This window comes from Lingula anatina, chromosome 10 (genome assembly GCF_051362555.1).
Source record: "Lingula anatina isolate TDL-2025a chromosome 10, LinAna3.0, whole genome shotgun sequence".
In the NCBI taxonomy this organism is placed as follows: Eukaryota; Metazoa; Brachiopoda; class Lingulata; order Lingulida; family Lingulidae; genus Lingula; species Lingula anatina.
The window spans coordinates 4867890-4891517 of NC_141776.1; the positions used below are offsets into that span (position 1 = coordinate 4867890).

Sequence of the window (23628 nt, forward strand, 5' to 3'; positions counted from 1 at the left end):
GTTTATTAGGCCCTGGATGTTGTTTTTACAAACGAGTATCTCCTGTCGAAAAGACCTGAATCAAGACCATTGTAATGCTGATAACGATATTTTATTGGTTCACACCAGGTGTTCCTTTAAAAACGTGGATATTTTGCTAAAGGGAAACATTGCTCATGTTAACACCTGTCACGTAGATTATGCGAAGGTCTGCCACGTTGAATTGTAATTTAATGCTTCACGTTACAAAACAATATATAAATAGACTTTTAACTGGTGCTTGTAAGGCGAACAGGTGCATCCCGATTCCTTACAAAAGCATTTTAATTATTAAAATCAATTTCAAGACGTTCGTACTGTTAACTGGAAATTAGCCTAGGTAGATGCAGTGATTGCCTTTGTACAATATTGTACCAGTGCATTTTACGTAACAGTGTCTTGAATTAAAATAAGTATGTTTCAGAAAATAGTATAAATAGAATTTGGGCCCATGAAACGTGCTTGATGAGTCTTTGCTAGAATTCATAAATACCATTATTAATGTATAATGAACCACTCTGTCATCCTTTTTTTTTTACAAGAAAGCCCTGGATGCTCATATGATAACTTTCAACGCTGTGATTATTATATAGTATGTAATGCTTCACCCCGCAACAGTAAGCGTTACTTTTGTCGTTTAAAGCACAGTGTAGTATGGAAGGATTTATAGCAAATTCAGCTGAGAAAAGCCACTTTCAGTTGACAACATGTAATAGGTCCCCAAGATCTATTTTAAAAACGATGTTACAATGTATATGTAGTGTAAATTGAATATCGGAACATCCACTCTGTCTGAGTGTGACTATTCATGAAACCGTAGAACATGATTCACCTCGCAGTATATACGGTGTACGTATATACTTCAGAGACCTCGGTGACAGGAAAGTACTTGGTACCTGTATCGAGCATTATAATCACAATTATTACATCACTCATTTGGAAGCAGTGACTTACGGTGTAACAAAAGGCTTCACCATGACAACACACTTGCTGACAGTTCTTGTCTGGTTTAGCGGTTTGTAGCAGAAAAGCAATGCTTTGAGGATTGATAACCCCTCTTCGGGCCCTAATACAAACCCTTTGGAGCACTGTGGTATGATTATATAAGATAGCGTATATATAGTATCCGAAAAAAATTACTATTTTAGACGATTTAAAACTCTAAGGTGATCATTTGTAAATAAAAACATGGAATTAGAGGTGGGGCATTTATGAAGAGTATGTGCATATATTTTGTTGTATTTTGCCGCACATCATAGTTGACTAGGACAATTTTACGAGAATATGCATACAGAGCTCATCAGGGATGGAAAATTTACTGGTTCTGCCTCGATTTATTTGTATAAATTTAATTATAAGTTTATTTTTCTGAGGCAGAGAAGGGGTAAAAGGGGGGGGGGAGCCACGTGGTCCAATGTGACTCCCCTTGGATTTTTTCAAGATAGTTGCACATACATGTACACCTAAACGCACTTAACATCAATGAACAGAAAGAGGCAGTAAAATAGCATTTGAAATTGTTTATTTCCGCTGAATGCACAGAACAGTAGTAGTAGTTTACAATCCAGAGGTACCAAATTGCCGTGCAGCGATTAATAGCTATTGGTGCAAATTTTCTTTACGAAAATAAGACTTTTGCAATGTCAAGAACTATTTTTCTGAATTTTGATACATTTCAATAACTATAATCAAATACAAACATCATATCAAAACAACTGAGTTCTTATGTTCTTTTTACACCAGTTTGCATGTTGGAATATCTTACTTTTCAGAAATATCCAAATGTGCCTTGAACATGTTAACACATAGTTTTTGTACGAGAAAGCATTTTCATTTGCATGAAATCAAGACGTTCCAATAATTATCTGGTTTTGTGTCACAACAGAATCAGTCAAAATAAGTAAAACAATCAAAATGTATTATCAGCATGTGATACCAAGTTACCAAGAGTGATCGGAAATAAACTAGACTCCAATCTGCAGATTAAGGCAACAGTCTATAGACCAAGGACTGCTGTTCCTATGCCAACACCCGCAGCCGGGCATAGTGCGTGGCCAACCTGTAGGCGGCGTAGGTACGATATCTTAGTACACATTTCACACGGATAAAGCCGAATCTAATCCACGAGGCCATGGCGTTTATCACTGTCATGTTGGGATTGGGTCCAATAGCAATGACACAAATGACAATTCCTGAAATGGGTACAGAGAAGTTCGTATAATATGCAGTAAAAAGAATGTTCAAAATAGATAATACACAAAATTAGTTTCAATTGTCCAAACTGAATCCAAGCTTTATCTTTAAAAAAATATATTATTCGTTTTATGTCATAGACAACCTGGCTTTTGAAGTACTGTAAGACGCACCTTTCCTCTTCATAGCCGTTGCCCTGGGTCTCGGGTCACCCCCGACAGTATAGTGTCCATCCGTGGTCATCCAGACTATGCGTTTGCCATACCAACCAAGCTGACCATCACACAACACCAGAGCCTTATATATATTGGTAAGATAACCTGTGAATAAAGTGGAATTTAAAGTGCACAATTCTTCTAAACATATGTCAACTACACGTTTTAAATGATATTTATAATATTTTGTCTTTGACAAATACACATGTATGTTATTCAGTCTGTGCCATAAACTTTTCAGCTTAATGGCCATTCGGACCACCACTTTCCTAAAATCTTCCGGTCTGATTCGGGATTTGTCGGTCCGAATAAAGAATTTCAATCAAACGACTTTTTTCTATTCAGAACCTCCATGTGGCATCTACATTTCAGCAAAGTATTAAGTCAAACCAAATGCTCTTTTAAAAACTTATAGATAAAAAACACTAATGATAATGTCGAACCACAAAATTCACACTTTCTGAAAAGTCTACTGGTTCATGCCAGACAAATTAGAATTTTACTGGCCGGGGACGTAAAAAAAGTGGCTGACGGCACAGACTAATATATGATGTTAGTATTCTGTAACAATATGAAAGGGTGAAATCTTGTTATAGACCCCGATTGTGACCAAAGCAATTACAAGTTCATGGTGTAGTGCATGTAATGAGAATTGCAAATGCGTCGATCTTACCAACTTTCGGCACGGCGGCAATAGCGGCATCATTGGCAGGGAAGAACGGGTAAGTACCCATGGAAAAGATTACCTTGGTTGGTGTCGTGCTAGAGAATCGTACCAAACCAATCCTATGTCTCCAGGGTGCAATACTATTCTTGTATGGGATTGAGTTGATGATGGCAAGGATGTCCTGATTCAAGATTTATTTGAAATTATATGTTTTTTTTTACAGTTTTCGAAAATGTTAAAAAATAGATATGGGAAAATATAATGAAAAGTAGTCAGTGTTAAAACACTGGAAGGCATGCCTTGATCTTTTTATCATTTTACAGTCAAACTTTATCATACGAACTAATGTCTAAACAGACCAAATAAACATTACGATTAAAATTTATAATGTTGCTAAATTTGTTCTTGTTATTTGATATAAAAGTTTGACGTTGAAATAAAACAGTTGTATAAAATGCATAGTGCCGAGTGCCACGTTTATGATCAATGCCAGTGTATCTCACCCGGGCCGCCCATTTAGACAGTGTCCATTCAGTGGTGCTAATGCTGATACTGCTGTCCAAAGCAAAGCACACTTTCCAGTAGGGGGGAGCACCGCCCATCAGAGTTTTGATGATCTGGTCTGGCCTGAGAGCCTCGGAGCCCAGACCACTGAAGGCAATTCCAACAGCAACCAACAACACCAGCGCAGCTAACTTCATCTTCAGTGACAGCAGGAACTTGGTCCACGTGCAGATGATAGAAGAGGAGCAACCTCGGTTCTTTCACAGTACGACAGATGTACAAACTGATATTTATACAAAACACTAACATTAGTTAAATTTATTTCCCTGTATGGGCCAATCGTGTTTTCAGAATCTGGGTGTTATTTTTACCCGTATTTGTTTTTGGCAAAACATTTAATCCTCGAGACTACTGTAACTTTGATAACGACATTTTAGCAGATTACACCAGACAATTAACAGGTATTCCCTTAATGGCCTTCAATGGTGAATATTTTGCCGAAGTAAACATTTGTCACATAGATTAGTAGAAAGTCTGCCGATTTAAATCGTAATTGAACAATATTAAAATAGACTATTTCCTGGTGTTTGAATCGCGAACCTGGTGTAATATCCACTTATTCCATTTTTCAGAAAAACATTTTCAGTTTTAAGACCTTCGTCCCTTGATAGTAACACAGATAGGTGCAATGATGGTCTTTGTACCAGAGCTATGAAAGAACATTAAAACAATGAAGTTTCTAAAATAAGTATCAAGGCGTCTTAAATGACGCATATTTGAATTTTTGAAGTTTTTTCAACTACCATGTAATTTCACTTGTACAGGTTACGTACTTAATGACTAATACTACTACATGTACTGCTGCTGCTACTACTACTACTACTTATAATAATACATGTACCTGTAATTGGCATTTTATCAATATATAGCAATAATGACAATAAAGTCATCCAGTATTGTGGGTTGAGTCTGAGAAATTTTTACCTCTGGTTCTTCAGGCATCTGAATCCATCTTGTTCCTTTGTACGCGAAACACACAGGTAAGCACGCTGATGTAACAGCTAGTATACTGAATAAAACATAAATAAGTATCAGAAAATGGCTACTTTCACTAGAATTAAGGACCCATTATATTTGTTTGGTGTGTCTTACCTAGAATTCATAAATATTATTCATCATGATGTAAAAATATATAATGAGCCATGCTGTCGTTTTCTTAAACAGTAAACAACAACCGCCATCATTTTCTACCGCAAAAATTCCCTGGATATGCATAGTAGAACATTCAACGCTATTTTTTCTTCTTTTTTTTTTCATACTCTGTCCTCCAGAATTCGGAGTTCTTTATACTTTTTCATATACAAAGCATAGGGGGTACACGTCTATGGTACATATAGGATGCATAGTAAAATCAGTTGAGAATATCCACTTTCAGTTGTTGTACGTTTCCGATATCTGTTTCCCCAACAATGCATATATTGCATATACAGGTACATGTAGTGGAATCTGTTGCGTCAGAGACTGCATGAGGCATACTGAATGATGAGAATGGACAGTCATGTTATGGCCACGTTTGAGTGTACATGTAGGTTGTCATTTACTTCATTTAAGTTCTCCCTACATCAACCCGCTGAACGTGCTTCACCTTGCACTACAACCTAAGATGCTTTAAGTACTGGTGGCAGCTTCAACCCCACAGTGATGCAATCTTGAAATAGAACGACATTAACATTGTTAAGTTAAATGGGTACGATTTCATTTAGAGTAAATTTACAGGATTTTAGCAAGTGCAACTGAATAAAAGCTAGACAGTCGTTAAGAGCGAGTAGAATTGTGTAAGGTGACATGTACCGTTAGCGCGTAAATTCCTCTTTGCATTGGGCCAGGGTTGAAAATATTACGCCACATATAAGAAGCCAATTGTTTTGACGATTTCACAATAAAAAAAATTAAAAAATATATCCAAGAGCACGACCTTCATTATAGCTGCAAGTTGGCCTTTGTTAAATTTCCAAACATGCCTATATTTTTTAATATTTTTTTTAAATATGCCTATACACTTTAAATATGTTAAGTTTTAGTGTTTAAAGAGATTGCCTAATAAGAAAATAAAGAACATTTGATTGACAAAGTAGAATGGGGGCATTTTAGATGCAAAATGTGATGAGATATAAAAGGATAATGATTAGTTATGAAGGCACATATCCACTGGTAGATATAGAGGGGGGCGTAAATAAACAAGGGAAACCCGCTGTAACGTCACTGTAACAGAAATATTCTGATCATTTTAAATTTACACACACACACACACACCTACACACACACACATACACACACACACACATAATTGCAAGTAAAATGTAGCAACAGAAATAATAAACTTTTTACAGACACGAAGAAGGACACTCTTCATTTGCACGAGAACAATATCGCAACTACATGAGACTATCAGGAAACACAAGTACAAAAAGTTGCTTAAAAGTTTAAACAAAAATAATATGAGAAAAGATAAATTTAAAATGATATATAGAAAAAATAATAATGCTAATGATAATTTCTAGCGTGGCGCATTCCATAAAAAATCATTAGCATGGTTGACGACAAGGGTGTGAATTATAATCAGGTCCCAGCATTTGGTTTTGCATTTTATTATTCATTCATTTATTATCATTATTTATTTATTTATTATTATTTTTTTTTTTTGGGGGGGGGGGGGCTAGATAGAAAAGTCCCAGGGGCCTTGGAAGAGATACGTACATTCCCGAACTTTTTTCGCCCTAGAGATGTAAAATAACACAAATTTAAAATGAAATTGCACTTTGAATAGTTTATTTCAAAATATAGGAGTAGATATAAGATAATCTAAATCCACAGAATGATCACATCAAATTATTGGAAAAAATATTTCATTGAAATGTTTGTAATGTTTTTATTTTCTTTTTTCATCAATTTGCATGTTGCGACATCTCACTTTTAAGAACTACCCAAACACATGCTAGATTGTGTAACTTAATCATTGCCAGAAAAGTCATTTTGACTGCATGAAAACGTTCAAATTAAGGCAGCAGACGTCCAGTTATGTATCAGTACAGAAATGCATCAATAAGTCAAATTCATAGTATGCGCTACTAAAATGTACGGATATATACTTCGCACTTTAAGATAACAGACTAGGCAAAGGAGGGTAGTTCCGGTGGTACCACCCTAAGTCGAGCAGCATGCGTGGCAGACCTGTAGTCGGCATAGGTGCTGTAACTAAGTACACATTTCACAGAGAAAGCGTTGACAGAGGAGTTCATGATTGTAATCGACGAGGCGATGGCGTTGATCACATCCATGTCGGCATTGTCTCCAATAGCAATGACACAGATGGTAATTCCTGAAATGGTGAGAGAGAAGTATACATTATGCGCAATAAAAAATTACATAAGGAACAAAATAAGTCTATGTTGTGGCAACGTACTCGCTGCTTTACTGTTAAACGATATCATTCAGTTCGTGTAATAGACAAACTGTCCTTGAAGTAGCGTTAGTACATACCTTTATTCTTCATAGCCGTTGCCATAGGTCTGGGGTCACTATAGCCTTTACTATAGTGTCCATCAGTGGTCATCCAGACTAGGCGCTTGTGTGAATTATAATCAGGTCCCAGCATTTGGTTTTGCATTTTATTATTCATTAATTTATTATTATTTATTATTTTTTTGGGGGAGGGGGGGGGACTAGATAGAAAAGTCCCAAGGCCCTTGGAAGAGATACGCACATTCCCGTTCGAACTTTTTTAGCCCTAGAGATGTACCGTATCGGTTCCAGATGAAATGTCTAGTCCGCTTATTAAAAACTAAGAACAGCAGCAGTTAAAGGTCACTAGGACATCGCACTACAACTGCTTTTTAAAGTGACTACTTTAAAGTGACTACGATCTCAGGATTGTTCAAGATGCTTGGTTTTCATATATTGAAAAAAAGAAAAATAGGGCAGACCAGCAAAGGTCATTTCAACAGCAACCAGCAACACCTTTAATGGAGGCATGATATTAATATGTATTATGAACCATGCTGCCCTTTTCTTAAACAGTAAACAACAACCGACATCCTTTTTTACCACTATCCTATACCAAATCCCTGGATATGCATAGTAGAACTTTCAAGGCTGTACTTTCTTTCTTTCTTTTTTATTTTATTTTGTATACCCTGTCTTCCAAAACTCGGGAGTTTCTTCATACCTTTTTCACATACAAAGCACAGAGGTACACGTCTATGGTACATATAGGATGCATAGTAAAATCAGTTGAGAATATTCACTTTCAGTTGTTGTAGGTTTCCGATATCTGTTTCCCCAACAATGCATATATTGCATATGGTGAAGTCTGTTGTGTCATATAGTGCATGAGGCATGCTGTATGATAGGATTGGGCAGTCATGTTATGGTCAGGTTTGAGTGATAGCTTTAAATCCGTTCTCCCTACATCAGCCCGCTGAAGGTGCTTCACCCTAGAGTACAACTTCAGACCGTGAAGGTCATTCCAACAGCAACCAGCAGCACAATCGCGACAAAATTCATATTTAATGGTGACAGGAACTTGGTCCATGAACAAAAGAGGAACTACCTCGGTTGTTTAAATAGGAAATGGTCCTCCAAGTAGATATTTATGCAAAACACTATGTCTGTCCATTTATAAAATTTTACTTCCCTGTATGAACCAATCGTTTATTAGGCCCTCTTTTCTTATGTCAAAAAGTCCTGCATCTAGACCATTGTAATGCTGATAATGTAATTTTATTGGTTTACACCAGGTGTCCCTTTAAAAACGTGGATATTTTGCTGAAGGGAAACATTGCCCATGTTAACACCTGTCACGTAGACAATAGGAAGGTCCAAGGCGTTGAATTGTAATTAAATGCTTCACTTTAAAAACAATATATAAATAGACTTTTTACTGGGCGACAGGTGCATCCCGATTCCTTAAAAAAGCATTTTAATTATTAAAATCAATTTCAAGACATTCGTACTGTTAACTGGAAAGGCCCAGATAGATTCAGTGATTGCCTTTGTACCACATTGTACCAGTATATTAATGTATAATGAACCACTCTGTCGTTTTTTTAAGCAGTAAACAGCAACCAACATCCTTTTTTTACAAGAAACCCCTGGATGCCCATATGATAACCTTCAACGCTGTGATTATTGTATAGCATGTAATGCTTCACCCCGCAACAGTAAGCGTTACTTTGTCTTCCAAAGCACAGAGTATATGTAGTGTAAATTGAATATTGAAACATCCACTCTGACACATACTGTCACATACATGATGGAAATGGAAATCAATGTCCTGACAAAGGCTAAGTGTGACAGTTCATGAAACCGTAGAATGTGATTCACCTCACAGTGTACAGTGTACGTACTTCAGATACCTTGAAGTCTCGGTGACAGGAGAGTGCTTGGCACCTGTAGCGAGCATTATAATCACAATCGTTACATCACTTCATTTGGAAGAAGTGAGTTAAGGTGTAATAAAAGGCTTCACCATGACAACACACTTGCTGACAGTCCTTGTCTGGTTTAGCGATTTGTAGCAGAAAAGCAACGCTTTGAGGATAGATAACCCCTATTCGGGCCCTGATATGCAAACCCTTTGGAGCACTGTGGGATGATTATTCCAGATACCGTATATATGGTATATACGAGAATATATGTACATAAAGAGCTCATCAGGGATGGAAAATTCACTGGCTCTGCCTCGATCTATTTGTTTAATCTTAATTATAAGTTTATTTTTCTGAGGCAGAGAAGGGGTTCCTCCGAAGGTAAAGTGTGGGTCCACTGTAACTTCCCCTAGATTTTTCAAGATAGTTGCACATATAGGGGAGACCGGGGCTAGTTGGACCCCGGGGTAAGTTGGCCCCCCATCAAGTCTCTTTTATAAAGTTACTTTAAGATGCTAAATTATTTCATTTGGACTCACTGCCGACGCTTTCTTAGCACTATTAGATACGATCACTTTACAAAATGATGTGATCAATTCTTTTGCCCCATAGTTACTTTGTCATAAATTGATGGGGGCCAACTTACCCGGGGTCCAACTAGCCCCGGTCTCCCCTACCTAAAATCACTTACATTAATGAACAGAAAGAGGCAGTAAAATAGCATTTGAAATTGTTTATTTCCACTGAATGCACAGAATGTAGTAGTAGTAGTTTACAATCCAGAAGTACCAAATTGCCGTGCAACGATTAATATAGGTGCAAATTTTCTGCACGAAAATAAGTTTTTTTTTTTTTTTTTTTGCAATGTCAAAAACTATTTTTCTGAATTTTGATACATTTCAATAACTATTATCAAATACAAATACCATACCAAAACAATGGAGTTCTTATTTTCATTTTACACCACTTTGCATGTTGGAATAGCTTACTTTTCAGAAATATCCAAATGTGCCTTGAACATGTTAACATATAGATATTGTCCGAGAAAACATTTTAGTTGCATGAAATCAAGACGTTCCAATAAATGTGGCAATTATCTGGTTTTGTGTCACAACAGAGTCAGTAAAAACAAGTACATCATTCAAAATGTATTATCAGCATGTGATACCAAGTTACAAAGAGTGATCGAAATAAGCTAGACTCCAATCTGCAGATTAAGGGAACAGTTTAAGAAATCTGTTCCTATGCCAGCAGCCGCAGCCGGGCATAGTACGTGGCCCACCTGTAGGCGGTGTAGGAGCGGTATCTAAGTACACATTTCGTACGGATATAGCCGAAGATGGTCTTGATTCTAATCCATGAGGCCATGGCGTTGATCACAGTCATGTTAGCATCGCGTCCAATAGCAACGACACAAATGACAATTCCTGAAATGGGGAAAAGAAGTTTATACATGCAGTGTGGTGCAAAAAGAATTTAAAAAATAGATAAAACCCAAAATTAGTCTCTATATTGTCCAAACAGTCTCTAAGCTTTAATTTAAAATGAAATCATACATTTTATGCCATAGACAACCTGGCCTTTGAAGTGCTTTAGGACATACCTCTTCTCTTCATAGCCGTTGCCCTGGGTCTCGGGTCACCCCCGACATTATATTTTCCATCAGTGGTCATCCAGACGAGGCGTTTGCCGAAAAAACCAAGCTGAACATTACACAAAGACAATGCCATGTTTATATTCGTCATGCCACCTGTGAATATAGTGGAAAATACATGGCGTATAAACTCACAATGTGGTAGTAGAGTTAATCCATCTTCACAAAAAATGTCAACAAGTGAAATGTGCTTTAAAATCTAGAATGAAACGTGCACGTGCACTACAACAACATATGACATGGTGCATAAACGTAAACAATTTGCTCAACTCTTATAACAAAATACAAATTTGTGATAAATTAGTTCCATAACAAAGAAGAACTATTTTTCCAAAACTGAACCTTCATCTATTTTTCTCATTACATTCTTGACAAGCCTTTTTACTGTAGTTTGTAACTCCTTATAATACGTTATGTAAAGTCCAAAGAGGAAGAGTAGGCTTGTTGACTATTCTGATTAAGAAGCCATTGATTAGGAAGATCATGGATCCATTGTCTTGCTTTGATACTAAAAAGTGTGATTCCCCACATATCGTCAGAATGTACCTGAGCAAGTGACTAGTGAACATTAAACGATTGAAACTGGTTATTGTCGTCAGCGTTGGATTTCCTCATAGCGATTTACACGTAACTATTTTGACCACGAATCTGTAAGGTAGTATTCACGCGTTATCCATCCTAAAAGTTTACAACGGTGTCCGTATTTCGAGCTCGTTTCTAAATTTGATTCATAGCTAAATTTTGTGCGGTTCCGGACAGTATGTGTGTGTGTGAATGCGGGGTCCGTAAGTATTTGTTTCAGTAAGTATCTGTGGGTGCGTCTGTACAGCTTTGTGTTCGTATATCTGAGTGTGTGGCAAGCCTGACCATGTCCACACGTGTTGGCACGAGTGTCTGAGTCAGACTATTCGTATGCATATTTTCGCTTGACAAAATGAGTACACATGCATGCGTGTAACAAGTTCATAATGTAGTATGTATATTTTGACCTTCACTGATAATTGCACATTTGTCGAACTTACCCGGCCCTTTCGGCACGGCGGCAATAGCCGCGTCATTCTGTGGGTAGAACGGATACTTCCCCAGAGGGAAGATGAGCTGCGCCCGGGTAGAGAAGCGTACTAGACCAATCCTATGTCTCCAAGGTGCAATACTGTTCCGGCCAGGAGTGTTGTTGATCATGGCAAGGATATTCTGAAGCAAGATATTTATTAGAATGAACCAAATGTTTTGTTACGATTTTAAAGAAAGATTTTTGAAAATATAAAATACAATAATAGGGCTAGTCTTTTCACTGTCACTTCCCCAAAGTCACGTTTCTATCTTTTAATCATGCATATTTCAGAATCATGAGAAGTTATGAAATCGAATAATTATTTTTTATGTAATATTTCCATTTTATCTGACATTGTTTATTTTTTATATCAACACTTGACGTTGAAAGAGATTGCGCAGTGCCATGTGCCACCTTTATGACCAATTCATTGTATCTCACCCTGGTCGCTAATTTGTACTGTGCCCACTCAGTGGTGCTAATGCTACCGCTGCTGTCCAAAACAAACATCACTTTCCAGTAGGGATATCTGCCCATCAGCGCTTTGATGATCTGGTCGATTGTGACAGCCTCGGTACCCAGACCATTGAAGGCGATTCCAACAGCAACCAACAGCACCAGTGTGGCTAACTTCATTTTCAATGACAGCAGGAACTTGGTCCACGTGGAGATGATAGAAGAGGAGCTACCTTGGTTCTTTCACAGTGAGACGGATGGACGAACTGATATTTATACAAAACACTAACATAAGTTTCCTTTCATTAAAATGTATTTCCCTGTATGGACCAATCATGTTTTCAGAATCTGAATGTTATTTTTACCCATATTTGTTTTTTGGCAAAATACCTAATTCTAGAGACTACTGTAACTTTGAAAACGACATGGTAGCAGATTACACCAGACAATTATCAGGTTTTTCTTCAATGGCCTTCAATGGTGAATATATTGTTGAAGTAAACATTTGTCACATTGATTAGTGGAAAGTCTGCCGATTTAAATCGTAATTGAACAATATTAAAATAGACTATTTCCTGTTGCTTTAAACGCGAACCCGGTGTAATATCCACTTATTCCAAAAATATAAACATTTAACAGTTTTAAGGCCTTCGTCCCTAGATAGTAACACAGACTGGTGCAATGATGGTCTTGTGCCAGAGCTATGAAAGAACATTAAAACAATGAAGTATCTGAAAAAAGTATCAAGGCGTCTTTAATGACGCATATTTGAATTTTTAAAGTTTTTTTTTCAACTACCATGTAATCTCACTGGTTTCGTACTTAATTACTAAGACTAAATGTACTACTACTTCAACTTATAATAATAATAATAATAATAATAATAATAATAATAATAATACATGTAATTAGCATTTAATCATTATAGCAATAATGACACAAAGTCATCCAGTATTGTGGGTTGAGGTTGAGAAATTTTCTGAATCCCTCTTGTTTCCTTGTATGCGAAACACTCAGGTAAGCACGCTGATGTAACAGCATAATGAATAAAGCATAACAGCTACTTTCAATACAGTTGAGTACCCATTATACTTTTTGGTGTGTCTTAGCTAGAATTCATAAATATTATTTATCATGATGTAAAACTGTTTAATGGGCCATGCTGTCGTTTTCGTAAACAGTAAACAACAACCGCCATATCCTTTTTCCACCACTAATAATCCCTGGATATGCATAGTAGAACATTCAACGCTGTTTTTTCTTTCTTTTTTGTATACTCTGTCTTCCAAAACTCGGAGTTTATTCCTACTTTTTTATGCACAAAGCATAGGGGAACACGTCTAATGTACATATACATAGTGCGTAGCAAAATCAGTTGAGAATATTCACTTTCGGTTGTTGGAGGTTTCCGAAATCTGTTTCTCCAACAATGTATATATTGCATATACATGTAGTAGAATCTGTTGCGTCAGGTACTGCATGAGGCATACTGAATGATGGGAATGGACAGTCATGTTACTGAATGATGGGAATGGACAGTCAGTTCTCCCTACATCAACCAACTGAAAGTGCTTCACCTTATACTACTACGTGAGATCTTGAGATCCTGGTGGCTGCTTTAACCCCACCGTGAGGCATTCTTGAAATAGAACGACATTAACATTATTAAGTTAAATGGGCACGATTTCATTAAGAATAAATTTACAGGATTTAATCAGGTGCAACTGAATAAAAGCAAGACAGTCGTTAACAGCGAGTAAAATGTTGTTAGGTGACATGTACCGGTAGTGCGAAAATTCCTCTTTGTATTGGGCCAGAGTTGAAAATGTTAACACCGTATTTAAGAAGCCAGTTGTTTTGAAGATTTCACAATAAAATATTTTTTCCAAGTGCACGGCCTTCATCACAGCTGCAAGTTGGCCTTTGTTAAATTTCCAAATATTTCCATATATTTAGAATACAGTTTAAATATGTTAAGTTTAAGTGTTTAAAGAGATTACCTAATAATAACATAGGGGCCTATAGAATATTTGATTGACAAAGTAGAAAGGGGGCATTTAAGGTCATGTAAAATGTGCTGAGAAATAAAAATATAATGATTAATTATGTAGGCCTTTATGCACTGGCAGAGAGAGAGGGGGCGGTGGTAAATAAACAAGGGAAACCCAACTCGTCGTCACTGTAACAGAAATTTCTGATTATTTCAAATTTACACACACACACACACACACACACACACACACACTTACAAGTAAAATCGAGCAACAGAAATAATAAACTGGTTTTACAGACACGAGGAAGGACACTCTTTATTTGCACGAGAACAATATATCGCAACTAGGCTACATGAGACTAACAGGAAACATAAGTAGGGATAAATAGTTGCTTAAAAGTTTAAACAAAAATAATATGAAAAAAGATAAATTAAAAATGATATATAGAATCAAAAATAATAATGCTAATGATAATGTCTACTGTGGGGCATGAAAAAAATTATTGTGCCCTACAATAGACACTTAAGTATTAAAAAATTAAAACGTAAAAGTGTCGTCTATAATCCTTTTTCTTGATTCATCGTTAGTCTTTTTAGACTGCGGAATGTCAAAAATTGGTCATTGCCCACAGTAAATAGGCCACATATCCAGAATACCGTTGACACATAAATTTTATTATGTAATAGCAAGGTAAATTTGGCAAGAAAATGAAAACTAGAGGGGACTCACAAGTGGCTACATCTAGCCTAACGAATGTTTATATATATATATATATATATATATATATATATATATATATATATATATATATATGCCTATAATGTTTTTAACGTGAATTTGTTTGGTTTAAAAAGTTTTTAACGGTGTTTTACAAACGTTTTTAAAACGTTCTGATAATGTTTCGAAAAATTAAATTGTTAAAATGTTATAATAATGTCTCCATAAAACATTAAATATACATAACGAAAACGTTATATGTAAGTGGAATAATAATAACATTACAAATGTTTGTCATCCAAAAGCAGTCAAACTGGGAGGAAGTAAACAAATGAGCACTCTTTCGCTTTGGGAGTTCGGAAAGGGCTTCAGGTGCCTGGAAGCCGAACTGTAGAAGTTCGGTGAAAGTGATCGATGATTTTGGAAGGTAATGGTTTTGATTTAGAAACAGTTTAGGTGTAGTAGGTTAAGTAATGTTACGTTCAAAACAAAAGACATGAAATATACTGGCTTTGATAAAAAAGAAAGAGTAAATCTTGAACGGGATGGGTGCAGTCGTAATTATTTGTGGAATTTCCAAATGCCACACTGTATAATTTGTAAGTGTAATTAAAACATGCGTTTATTTTGGCTTGTGTTCAATTCAAAACATTTTCTTTGATAGGACATAGATTACAAACTTTTTCAGTCAAAAGTAATGCTCTGATCTTTACTAGTAAACACAGACAGAATAAGAGAAAGAGTGTCTTGGAGAGCCTATAAGCAATTATTATTCCACTTACAGAAGATAGTTTTTCCACATGTGGCCATCCCAGCTGTTACTTCTCATCACACTTTTCAATATGAACATTTTGCGCCTCGCCGCAAAGAAAGAACCACTGACCCCTGTGCTCCAAAAAGCCAAAATGTCATGTCAAGATGATGGCTCCTGTCCCAAGAAAGTGGACAAAACAGAGTTGAAGAAACGCCTCACCCCACTGCAGTACAGAGTGACACAGGAGAAGGGAACAGAAAGGTATGGGGTTCATGTTCTGCTGGACAGAATAGGAAATCTCAAGAAATTCTTACTAGTACTTGATGATCTGTTAAGGATCATTTTACATATACACAGGTTATATTCTGGACATTATATTTCTATGTGACCTACTCACTGGAATATTCAGAATAATCCTATTTCTTAACCATGTGGTCAGTCTCAGTTTTTAATTTTTGAGTTTACAGTTTTCCTGGTCTAGATAGAAGAATTGGACTTGTGTTATAAGCAGAAAGTTAGGAGTATAGTACATTGCATTGCTTTATGGGACATAGGTTAACAGTCATTGTTAGGATACATTTGTAAGTACCAGTACCTTGCTTAAAAAGGGGAAAAATGTTCAAATTTCTAAAAAAAATTCTATAGCTCTAATAATATTATTGGACATTGTATTGATTTAATTTCAGTGCCTTTTCTGGGAAATACGTCAAAGTAACAGATGAAGGTGTATTTAATTGCATAGTCTGTAACAGCACCCTTTTCTCGTCTGAAAGTAAATTTGACTCTAAATCTGGCTGGCCTTCTTTCTCTGATGTCTACGAGCGAGGCAGGGTAGCGCTTATTGATGACTATTCTCATGGTAAGTTACGCTGTTGTGTGCAAAGTACAAAATTGGATAGAGTGAATGTTTTAAGTCCAGTATCAGAGTTATACATAGTTCTCATACCAAAAAGTTTCTTCAGACATCAGCAAAATTCAGAGCTTTTGCCACTGCAATATTTCAATCAAGATCCCTTCTTCAGTGAGCAGGCCTATAGATAGACACTCCAAAATTTGAAGAGGGAATGCCTGGATTTAGCAATTGTTGAAGAAGATATTATAATTGTAATTTTGAGAGCATAACAAATTCTTAGCTGCTCGAGTTTTTTTTTTTCTGCATTTCTTTGTGTGTCCCATATTTGGTTTATCAGTGTGCATTTGCATGTCTGTGTGCTTGAACATTTTTTCCCTCTATGTGCCTCCAATGTGCTTGGTTTTGTGTCTGAGTATGTATGTTAATTCGTGTGTGCATGCACATTCATGTGTGTGTGTGTGTGTGTGTGTGTGTGTGTAAATGTGAATGTGTCATATTCTGTCGGTATCAGTGCACATACAGTGGTATTCTCAAATTTACTGTGCACTGAAATCAGAATAAACAGTCTGTAAAATTGAATTGTTTTGTGGTGTATCAGGATCAAACAAAATGTCAATAAAAAGTTATAGTCGGAGTTTCATTGCAAGTCAGTATAAGATAATAAAGGCGGATGGCAGACACATAAAACTGCTTACTATTACATTAGTAAACATGAAAGGAAATTTAAACAGTACAGACATAAAAATTGCGTGATGACACAGAATAGTTTTATATGTCCTGGTGACAAAAGTGGGTCAACTTCAAAGCTGCTGATGGCGAAGATGTAATCTTCCTTCACTCACACATGAGTCATCTTATACTGCAAATATATTAGGTTAGCCTCCAGTTTGATACTGTTGTTTAGCATAAAGTTAGCAGTAAAATTATCAATGTGTCAATGTGGGAGACATTTGTGGGCTTATTCTTGCTTTGAAATGAAGTGACTTCAATCCCAGGCGGAGAAATAATTTAAGCAATAGTTTTCTTTTTTTATTTTTTGGTAATTTTTTTTTACACATCTCCTGTTTTATCAACAGGTATGCAGCGCGTTGAGGTCGTTTGTACAGAATGCGGTGCACATCTGGGCCACGTGTTTACTGACGGACCAGAGCCGACAGGATTACGATATTGTATTAACTCAGCAGCATTAGATTTCGTGAAGTCTGAGGATAAAGAGAACCATGTGAAAGTGAAGTCAGAACTTTGAATGAGATAGACATTCTTAGAAGTTGATTTATTTGAGGTTGAAAGACAAGAAAAATCATGTGACAATCAGTGTTAACTCTTCAGTCTGAGGCAGTCTTGTAAAAAGATTAAAATGCACTTGAGAATTTACATAGGAAAAAAATGCACTAACTCATTAATTTAGAAGTATACCTTATCCAAATCTGTTGAGAAAATAAATAAAATTATGTATAGAGCCTATTTCAAGCAGAGCCTTTATACTTCAATTTTTACTGTAACAAGTGAAGTTCTCCCAACTTAATTATAAAATTGACTCAGAAATTTAAAAAATTTATTGCACAGAAATGTGTGGATAGATTGTAATTCTGTCAACAGTTATGGATGTAGTATGCCTTATATAGTGATTAAGGAGAAAAGTGTTGAGATTTCTTAGAAATTTTGTTTGATATTCAGAAATCTACTGCATTTTATGAGATTTATATATAATTCTATAAAATAAAATATTAAACTGTTTGGAAAGATTTGACAGACCAGTGGAAGAAAAATTGTGACATCGTTTACAAGGATAAACTAGGCAAAAGTTTCCCAAGTTGTAAAGTAAAATGTGGATTATTTTGTAAAAGAAAAAAAAAAAAATAATAAAAATAGGTAATAGTCAAGCTAAACAACAGCTAGTAGCAGAGATATTGAAAGATAATTAAAAGCCAGTGTGGATTCCCAAGAATGCAAAAAAGAAACACTTCCCTGGTTTCTTATACTACAAAAATAAAGTTGACATACCAAGACACAAACAAAATTAATCCCTCATACTGCAAAAAAAAAAAAAAAAAAAAAAAAAAAAAAAAAAAACTGCACCTTCTTCAAATTTTTACTCATAAATTTATCTATCTATCTATCTAAATTTTTTTGGCTTGTAAATTAATCTATTTAAATATATTTATGTAAAACCATCCCTAGAGCTCTTTTATCCATGTTTTCCTCAGTCTTCCTGCCTGTTAATTGTACTATATATTTAACAAAAGGTGTTATTTTTTGTCCTGGTGGTGAAGGATGTCATGTACTACTGGTAGTCTAGAATGCAAAGGATGTCATGAGTTGCTGCCTTTTACTTTTTTTTAAAGAAGTATATAGATATATGCCATGATGGTGTAATTTTTAAGTACTTTTTGTGAAGGAATATAGAGCATGTGTGTCTTTGTGATATTTGGAGTAGGAATGGGTGAGTTTTTTTATGTGTGTTAGTTTTGTATTTTGACTTTTTGTTTTAGCTTTATGAGTTCATTTAGTGTCTTTGATCAGTTTTAATTTTTGTGTTTAAGTTAGTGATGGTGACTCAGTAATAATAATAATAATAATAATAATAATAATAATAACTAGTAATACAAACCTGAGGCAATTTTTTGTTTAGTTTTTCGAAAAAGCTAGTTCATTAGGTTGAAGACTTGATTTGACTATCAATTTTTTCTCAACTTTTTTAGTATATATTAGAAATAGTGAAAGAACAAAATTTGAAAGTCAAGAATTTGAAATGCATAGGAATCTGATTAAAAAACTAAATAAATATAATAATTGAACTAAATAAAAACTAAAATTTACTGATATCAATTTCAGGTATGCACAGATTGGAAGTAAAATGTAAAAAATGTAACGCACATCTCGGTCATCTCTTTGACGATGGTCCACTGCCAACAAAACTTCGTTACTGTGTGAACTCTGCTTCATTGGACTTCAAGAAGTGGACTACTGTATGACCTCTGGTTGACCTTTATGTGACCTTTTGGTGACCTTTTGATGACCTTGATTTTTGACCTTGTTTATCTGTTTGAAGACAGACTACAAGCAACTGAGCATAAATCTTCTCAATGGACTTCAGGAATTGGGGGAAATGCAGTGGTCTTGTCTGTTTTTTATGTGGCTTTTGCTTGATTGAGATGTTTGAGGGTTTTTTCCCCTGTTGATTGGAAGATGGATCATGTACCAATTTGAATGCCATATTTGTTATTAGTATTTGAAAATTAATTCAGTTTGTTTTATCTAACTGCTTTAAAGAGCGCTGTTAAAACCAGCCCTAGAAGAGGTTGTGCCAATGTAAGGTACTTTTATATTTAAATAATGTATGTACTGCTTTTTATTTATTTAATTGTTATGCTTCTTTTTTTCTGCAGCTTGCTGTTCGATTAATGACTTATGTTGATCTCAGATTCAAGCAGCTGTGGAAATTTTAATCAAATTGTGGTGTCATTAATTAGTTACAAATAACTGGGTCTTTCATATTCATCTCTGAAATTTTAGTGTTTTCCTGTTCTTGTCTTTACATTGTAGGTATTATTATGTCTTTGTTGAGTTTTGGCATTATACTGACAAATGAAAGGTATAGTTCAAACTTTTCTCAGTAAGTTTTGGATATGAATAACTTTGTAGATGAATGGACTATTGATGACATTTTCAGGAAAATTAACTTTTTAGCAACATAAGGGTTTGACATGCATTTTATGCCTTTAAAAATGAGATAAGAAAAAGCATGGAAAACACCAAAAATCTTTTGCACATTGATTGTTTTAACCTAGCTAGTGATGTGAAAAGGCTAGAATTACACCTATTGTAAACGTCTATGGTTAAGCTAACAGACACGAGTTAAAACTTTAGACTGTTAAATTATGTAAAAACTCACCATTTGTTACTGTTGATATTTATCCTCAGGCTGTTTACTATGGTATTACTGCCCTCAATGTTTACAAGTTTTTTTAAATAACTCTGTGTATTGCATTATATTTTATTATGTGTCTAGTATTGCTGTTTAATTCAATACTGATTTTATAGAGTATTAAGTTTGTGTCAGTATGCCCAGGATTCTTGCCATTGTAATTTTTCATTTTTTTTTTTTTTTTTTTTTTTTTTTTGACGAAAAGTGATAGATGATAAGAGCTCACAAATATCCCCCCGCCCACACACACACACACACACACACACACAGTACTGGTAGGATGATGTTAGACTGCAATACCACAGATTTAGATTGATCCATCTGAATCGACCTAACTCCCTGGGGGTTCACGCTAAATTACTGTCAGCCGAGCGCGCACAGAAGTTAATTATCCCCTTATAGCTTTTAGTAGGCGGGACAGATATTTAAGCTGTTTAAGCTGACAATAATCTAGTGAGACTCCCCATGGGGATAGATCGATCCAAAATCTGTGGGAATGCAGTTTAACTCTAGTTATTTGGGAAAAAGTCTGCCTTGAATCCAGCAAGCTTTAGTATTCATCATTTAAATTTAATTTGTAGTAACTACAAACAATGGAATTTACTTTTGACACAATTTAGTGAGGAATTGTCATATTTGTGTGTTAATATCACTTGACCTAATTATCAGGTGACCATTGAATCTCCGCCTATTGCCAGTTTATAAAACTACAGGGTTAGATATCAGTAGCCAGTAGGGACAGTTTATGGGATATCTGTTACTTTTATTTAAATCTTTGAAATGTATACTATCAGTGAGAGGAAGTAAGAGAGTGGGTTTTCTATGAAAGGAGAGATGCCAAAATGATGCATTTTGAAAGTTCACTTGACCTTAGTTACTAGTGAAGACTGAAAAGATGTCTTTATTAGTCACCAAAGCAATTACATCAGTGTGAAATGAGATTGGTGATAACTAAAAATAAACCAATGCTGACATTTCTTGAGGGGATGGGAGGGTTCAAAATGGCCATTTGAAAGATGCGCACAGGATGATGATATTTTAATTGGAATTTTTGCTCAAAAACAACTGCACAACCAAAAAATTGAGACACTGATTGTATTGCATTTTTATACAGTACAATCTGAGTGGAGATTTGATTAGTATGGGTAAAAGTTTCTCAGTCTTACCAGTACAGTCCTCCAGTTATTTTGTTTTTTGATCCCAGTTTTCCAGAGTTTTTTTACCCCAGTTTTGAATGTCACTGGTAGAGTTCTCAGGTTGCTTACAATGTAACACTCTTTGTATACCTTCAACAAAGAAAGAAAAAAAAAAACTACACCAGACAGCAAATTGTTTGTGAATTTCTGGTAGAGATTAACAGAATGCGTGTAATGTGAATTAAGTGAAGTTGGCATTGCTATGGCTTTGTAATTGCTGGTTTTATAGACATGGCATAATTGATCAAAACTGAACAAACAAACAAACAAATTGAAAAAAGATCCAATAGCTGAATATGCCACATATTGCACATGCTCTTGTTTAAAATATAGTACAAGTTTGAGTGATTTTTTGTAGTTTTCATTGTCATTTATCATAATACACTACACCAGTACACTTGCTGTGCATAGCTTCTTTAAAGTAAGTTTTTGCTCAAATACAGCATGTAAGTTCTGTAATACTTAATTTTACAAATGAAGTTGCATGATTTTAAGACTTTTATAATTCTTTTTGTAATGCTTATTGTTAGTCTTTTGTAAGCTTTATGTGTTTTATTTTAGCAATGATCATGGTATTCAGTTACTAATCAAGTGAGAAGTACAGAAATAACAAGATTACTCAAATGAACTCGATATATTCAGGATTATGTCATTAACACTTTGCATGCTTCAAATTTTTATTTTCTTTTTTTCACTGTATGTGTCAATTATTTGCTTTGCATGACTTTTTCACTAGTGACAATACCTATACCTTCCATGTTAACTGATTTCACAGTATGCCATCTTTTTACTTTTTTTTTTCATTTTTTCTGTAAAAGTTTATAGCTGTATACCTATCCTGTTGAACAGGATAATGTAGTTAAGTATGCTTAGAATTTGTGTGAGTGAAAAATTGTTGCTATTATTAGTCATAATGATGACATTCATGTATTTACAAATCCAGTAGGTAGATTTATTGATATCAGTACAGTGTATGAGATTTTCATTATCTTTACTAAATGGTCATACCAGCAAAAAAAAAAAACAAGATCAAAATATTAAAAGCAATAATGCGCTATGAGTGAATTAAAGTTCAAATTACTGTTAAGAAATTTTAACCTTAAAGAATAACCTTATGGCACATGTGTAACCGTGTGCTAGCATTCAGGAATACGAAGGCAGTGACGAGCTCTGTATTTTATAATGTGATTGAGATAATGTGCAATAATTTAAATCAATGAAAATGTGATAACGTTTTGTTAGTAGTGCACAATTTTCATCATGCTTTTTTTCTACATTAATTGAGCCAAGAAGAGAGACTCTCAGCAGTAATGTTTTTTCAATCCTTCTCTTAAAAAATTGCTTGGTCTCTAGCATTCCTAAATCGTGTTTTCTGTATACACTTGGCATACTTCACAAAAGTGACCATTGTATCCATCATACTACTAGTAATATCCCTGCTCCAGGTACTAGTACACCAGGGTACATCATATTTATATTCATGAGCTTATTGTTTGTTGATTAACTTAAAGAAACTTGATGACATAGACGTGTAATTATCATAATTGAACAATTAATTGTATTTTAGTGCAGTGTTGTGAGGTGAATAAAAAGGTTGAATTAGTATTCATTCCTTTTAGTTTTACTCCCTGTATATTCTTTGGAAGTTACAGTGTAATAAAGATTTTACCATATGCTCTCTTGGAATGACACTTTCATCTTGTTACACGTGCAAATAAAATGGCGAATTGCAGTTATATCACAATTTCAAAAGGTTTTATTTTGTATCAAGAAACTTAGATGAATAAGAAAAAGGCCGAACAAGTGCACTTTTCCAGGGGGTGGAAACGCGCTACTTATATGATTATGACGAGCCTAACCGTCAGCACCGGATATTAGTTTGTGACCTTGAGGGGCTATTAGGCTTGGTCTTTGCGGCACGCACGAACAGTAGTCGATCTACCACACCTGGGTCTTTTGTTTTTGACAACTGTTCACTCGTCAAGGAGGTGCTTGTTCA

The 23628-nt window shown here is 35.2% G+C and overlaps 1 protein-coding gene across 2 annotated transcripts; it reads left to right on the forward strand.

The window, feature by feature from the left end:
• The first annotated feature begins 15201 nt into the window (after positions 1 to 15201).
• LOC106150914 (uncharacterized) lies at positions 15202 to 23315 on the forward strand. 2 transcript variants are annotated; one of them, XM_013523942.2, is made up of 4 exons: positions 15202 to 15325; positions 15683 to 15913; positions 16339 to 16511; positions 19341 to 23315. In XM_013523942.2, exons 2-4 carry the CDS (start codon positions 15699 to 15701, stop codon positions 19478 to 19480), a joined length of 528 nt encoding a protein of 175 aa, XP_013379396.2. In that variant the 5' UTR covers positions 15202 to 15325; positions 15683 to 15698; the 3' UTR covers positions 19481 to 23315. The 2 variants fall into 2 exon arrangements, with proteins under 2 accessions (XP_013379396.2, XP_013379395.2); XM_013523941.2 differs by lacking the exon at positions 19341 to 23315 and adding an exon at positions 17582 to 18242.
• The last annotated feature ends 313 nt before the right edge of the window (positions 23316 to 23628 follow it).

Excerpts from the sequence above, each read along its gene's own strand:
- LOC106150914 (XM_013523941.2), top strand. The coding sequence starts at position 15,699 with ATGTGGCCATCCCAGCTGTTACTTCTCATCACACTTTTCAATATGAAC. Across the intron at positions 15,914-16,338 it reads CAGGAGAAGGGAACAGAAAG|TGCCTTTTCTGGGAAATACG; the intron begins GTATGGGGTTCA and ends ATTTAATTTCAG. Across the intron at positions 16,512-17,581 it reads TATTGATGACTATTCTCATG|GTATGCAGCGCGTTGAGGTC; the intron begins GTAAGTTACGCT and ends TTTTATCAACAG.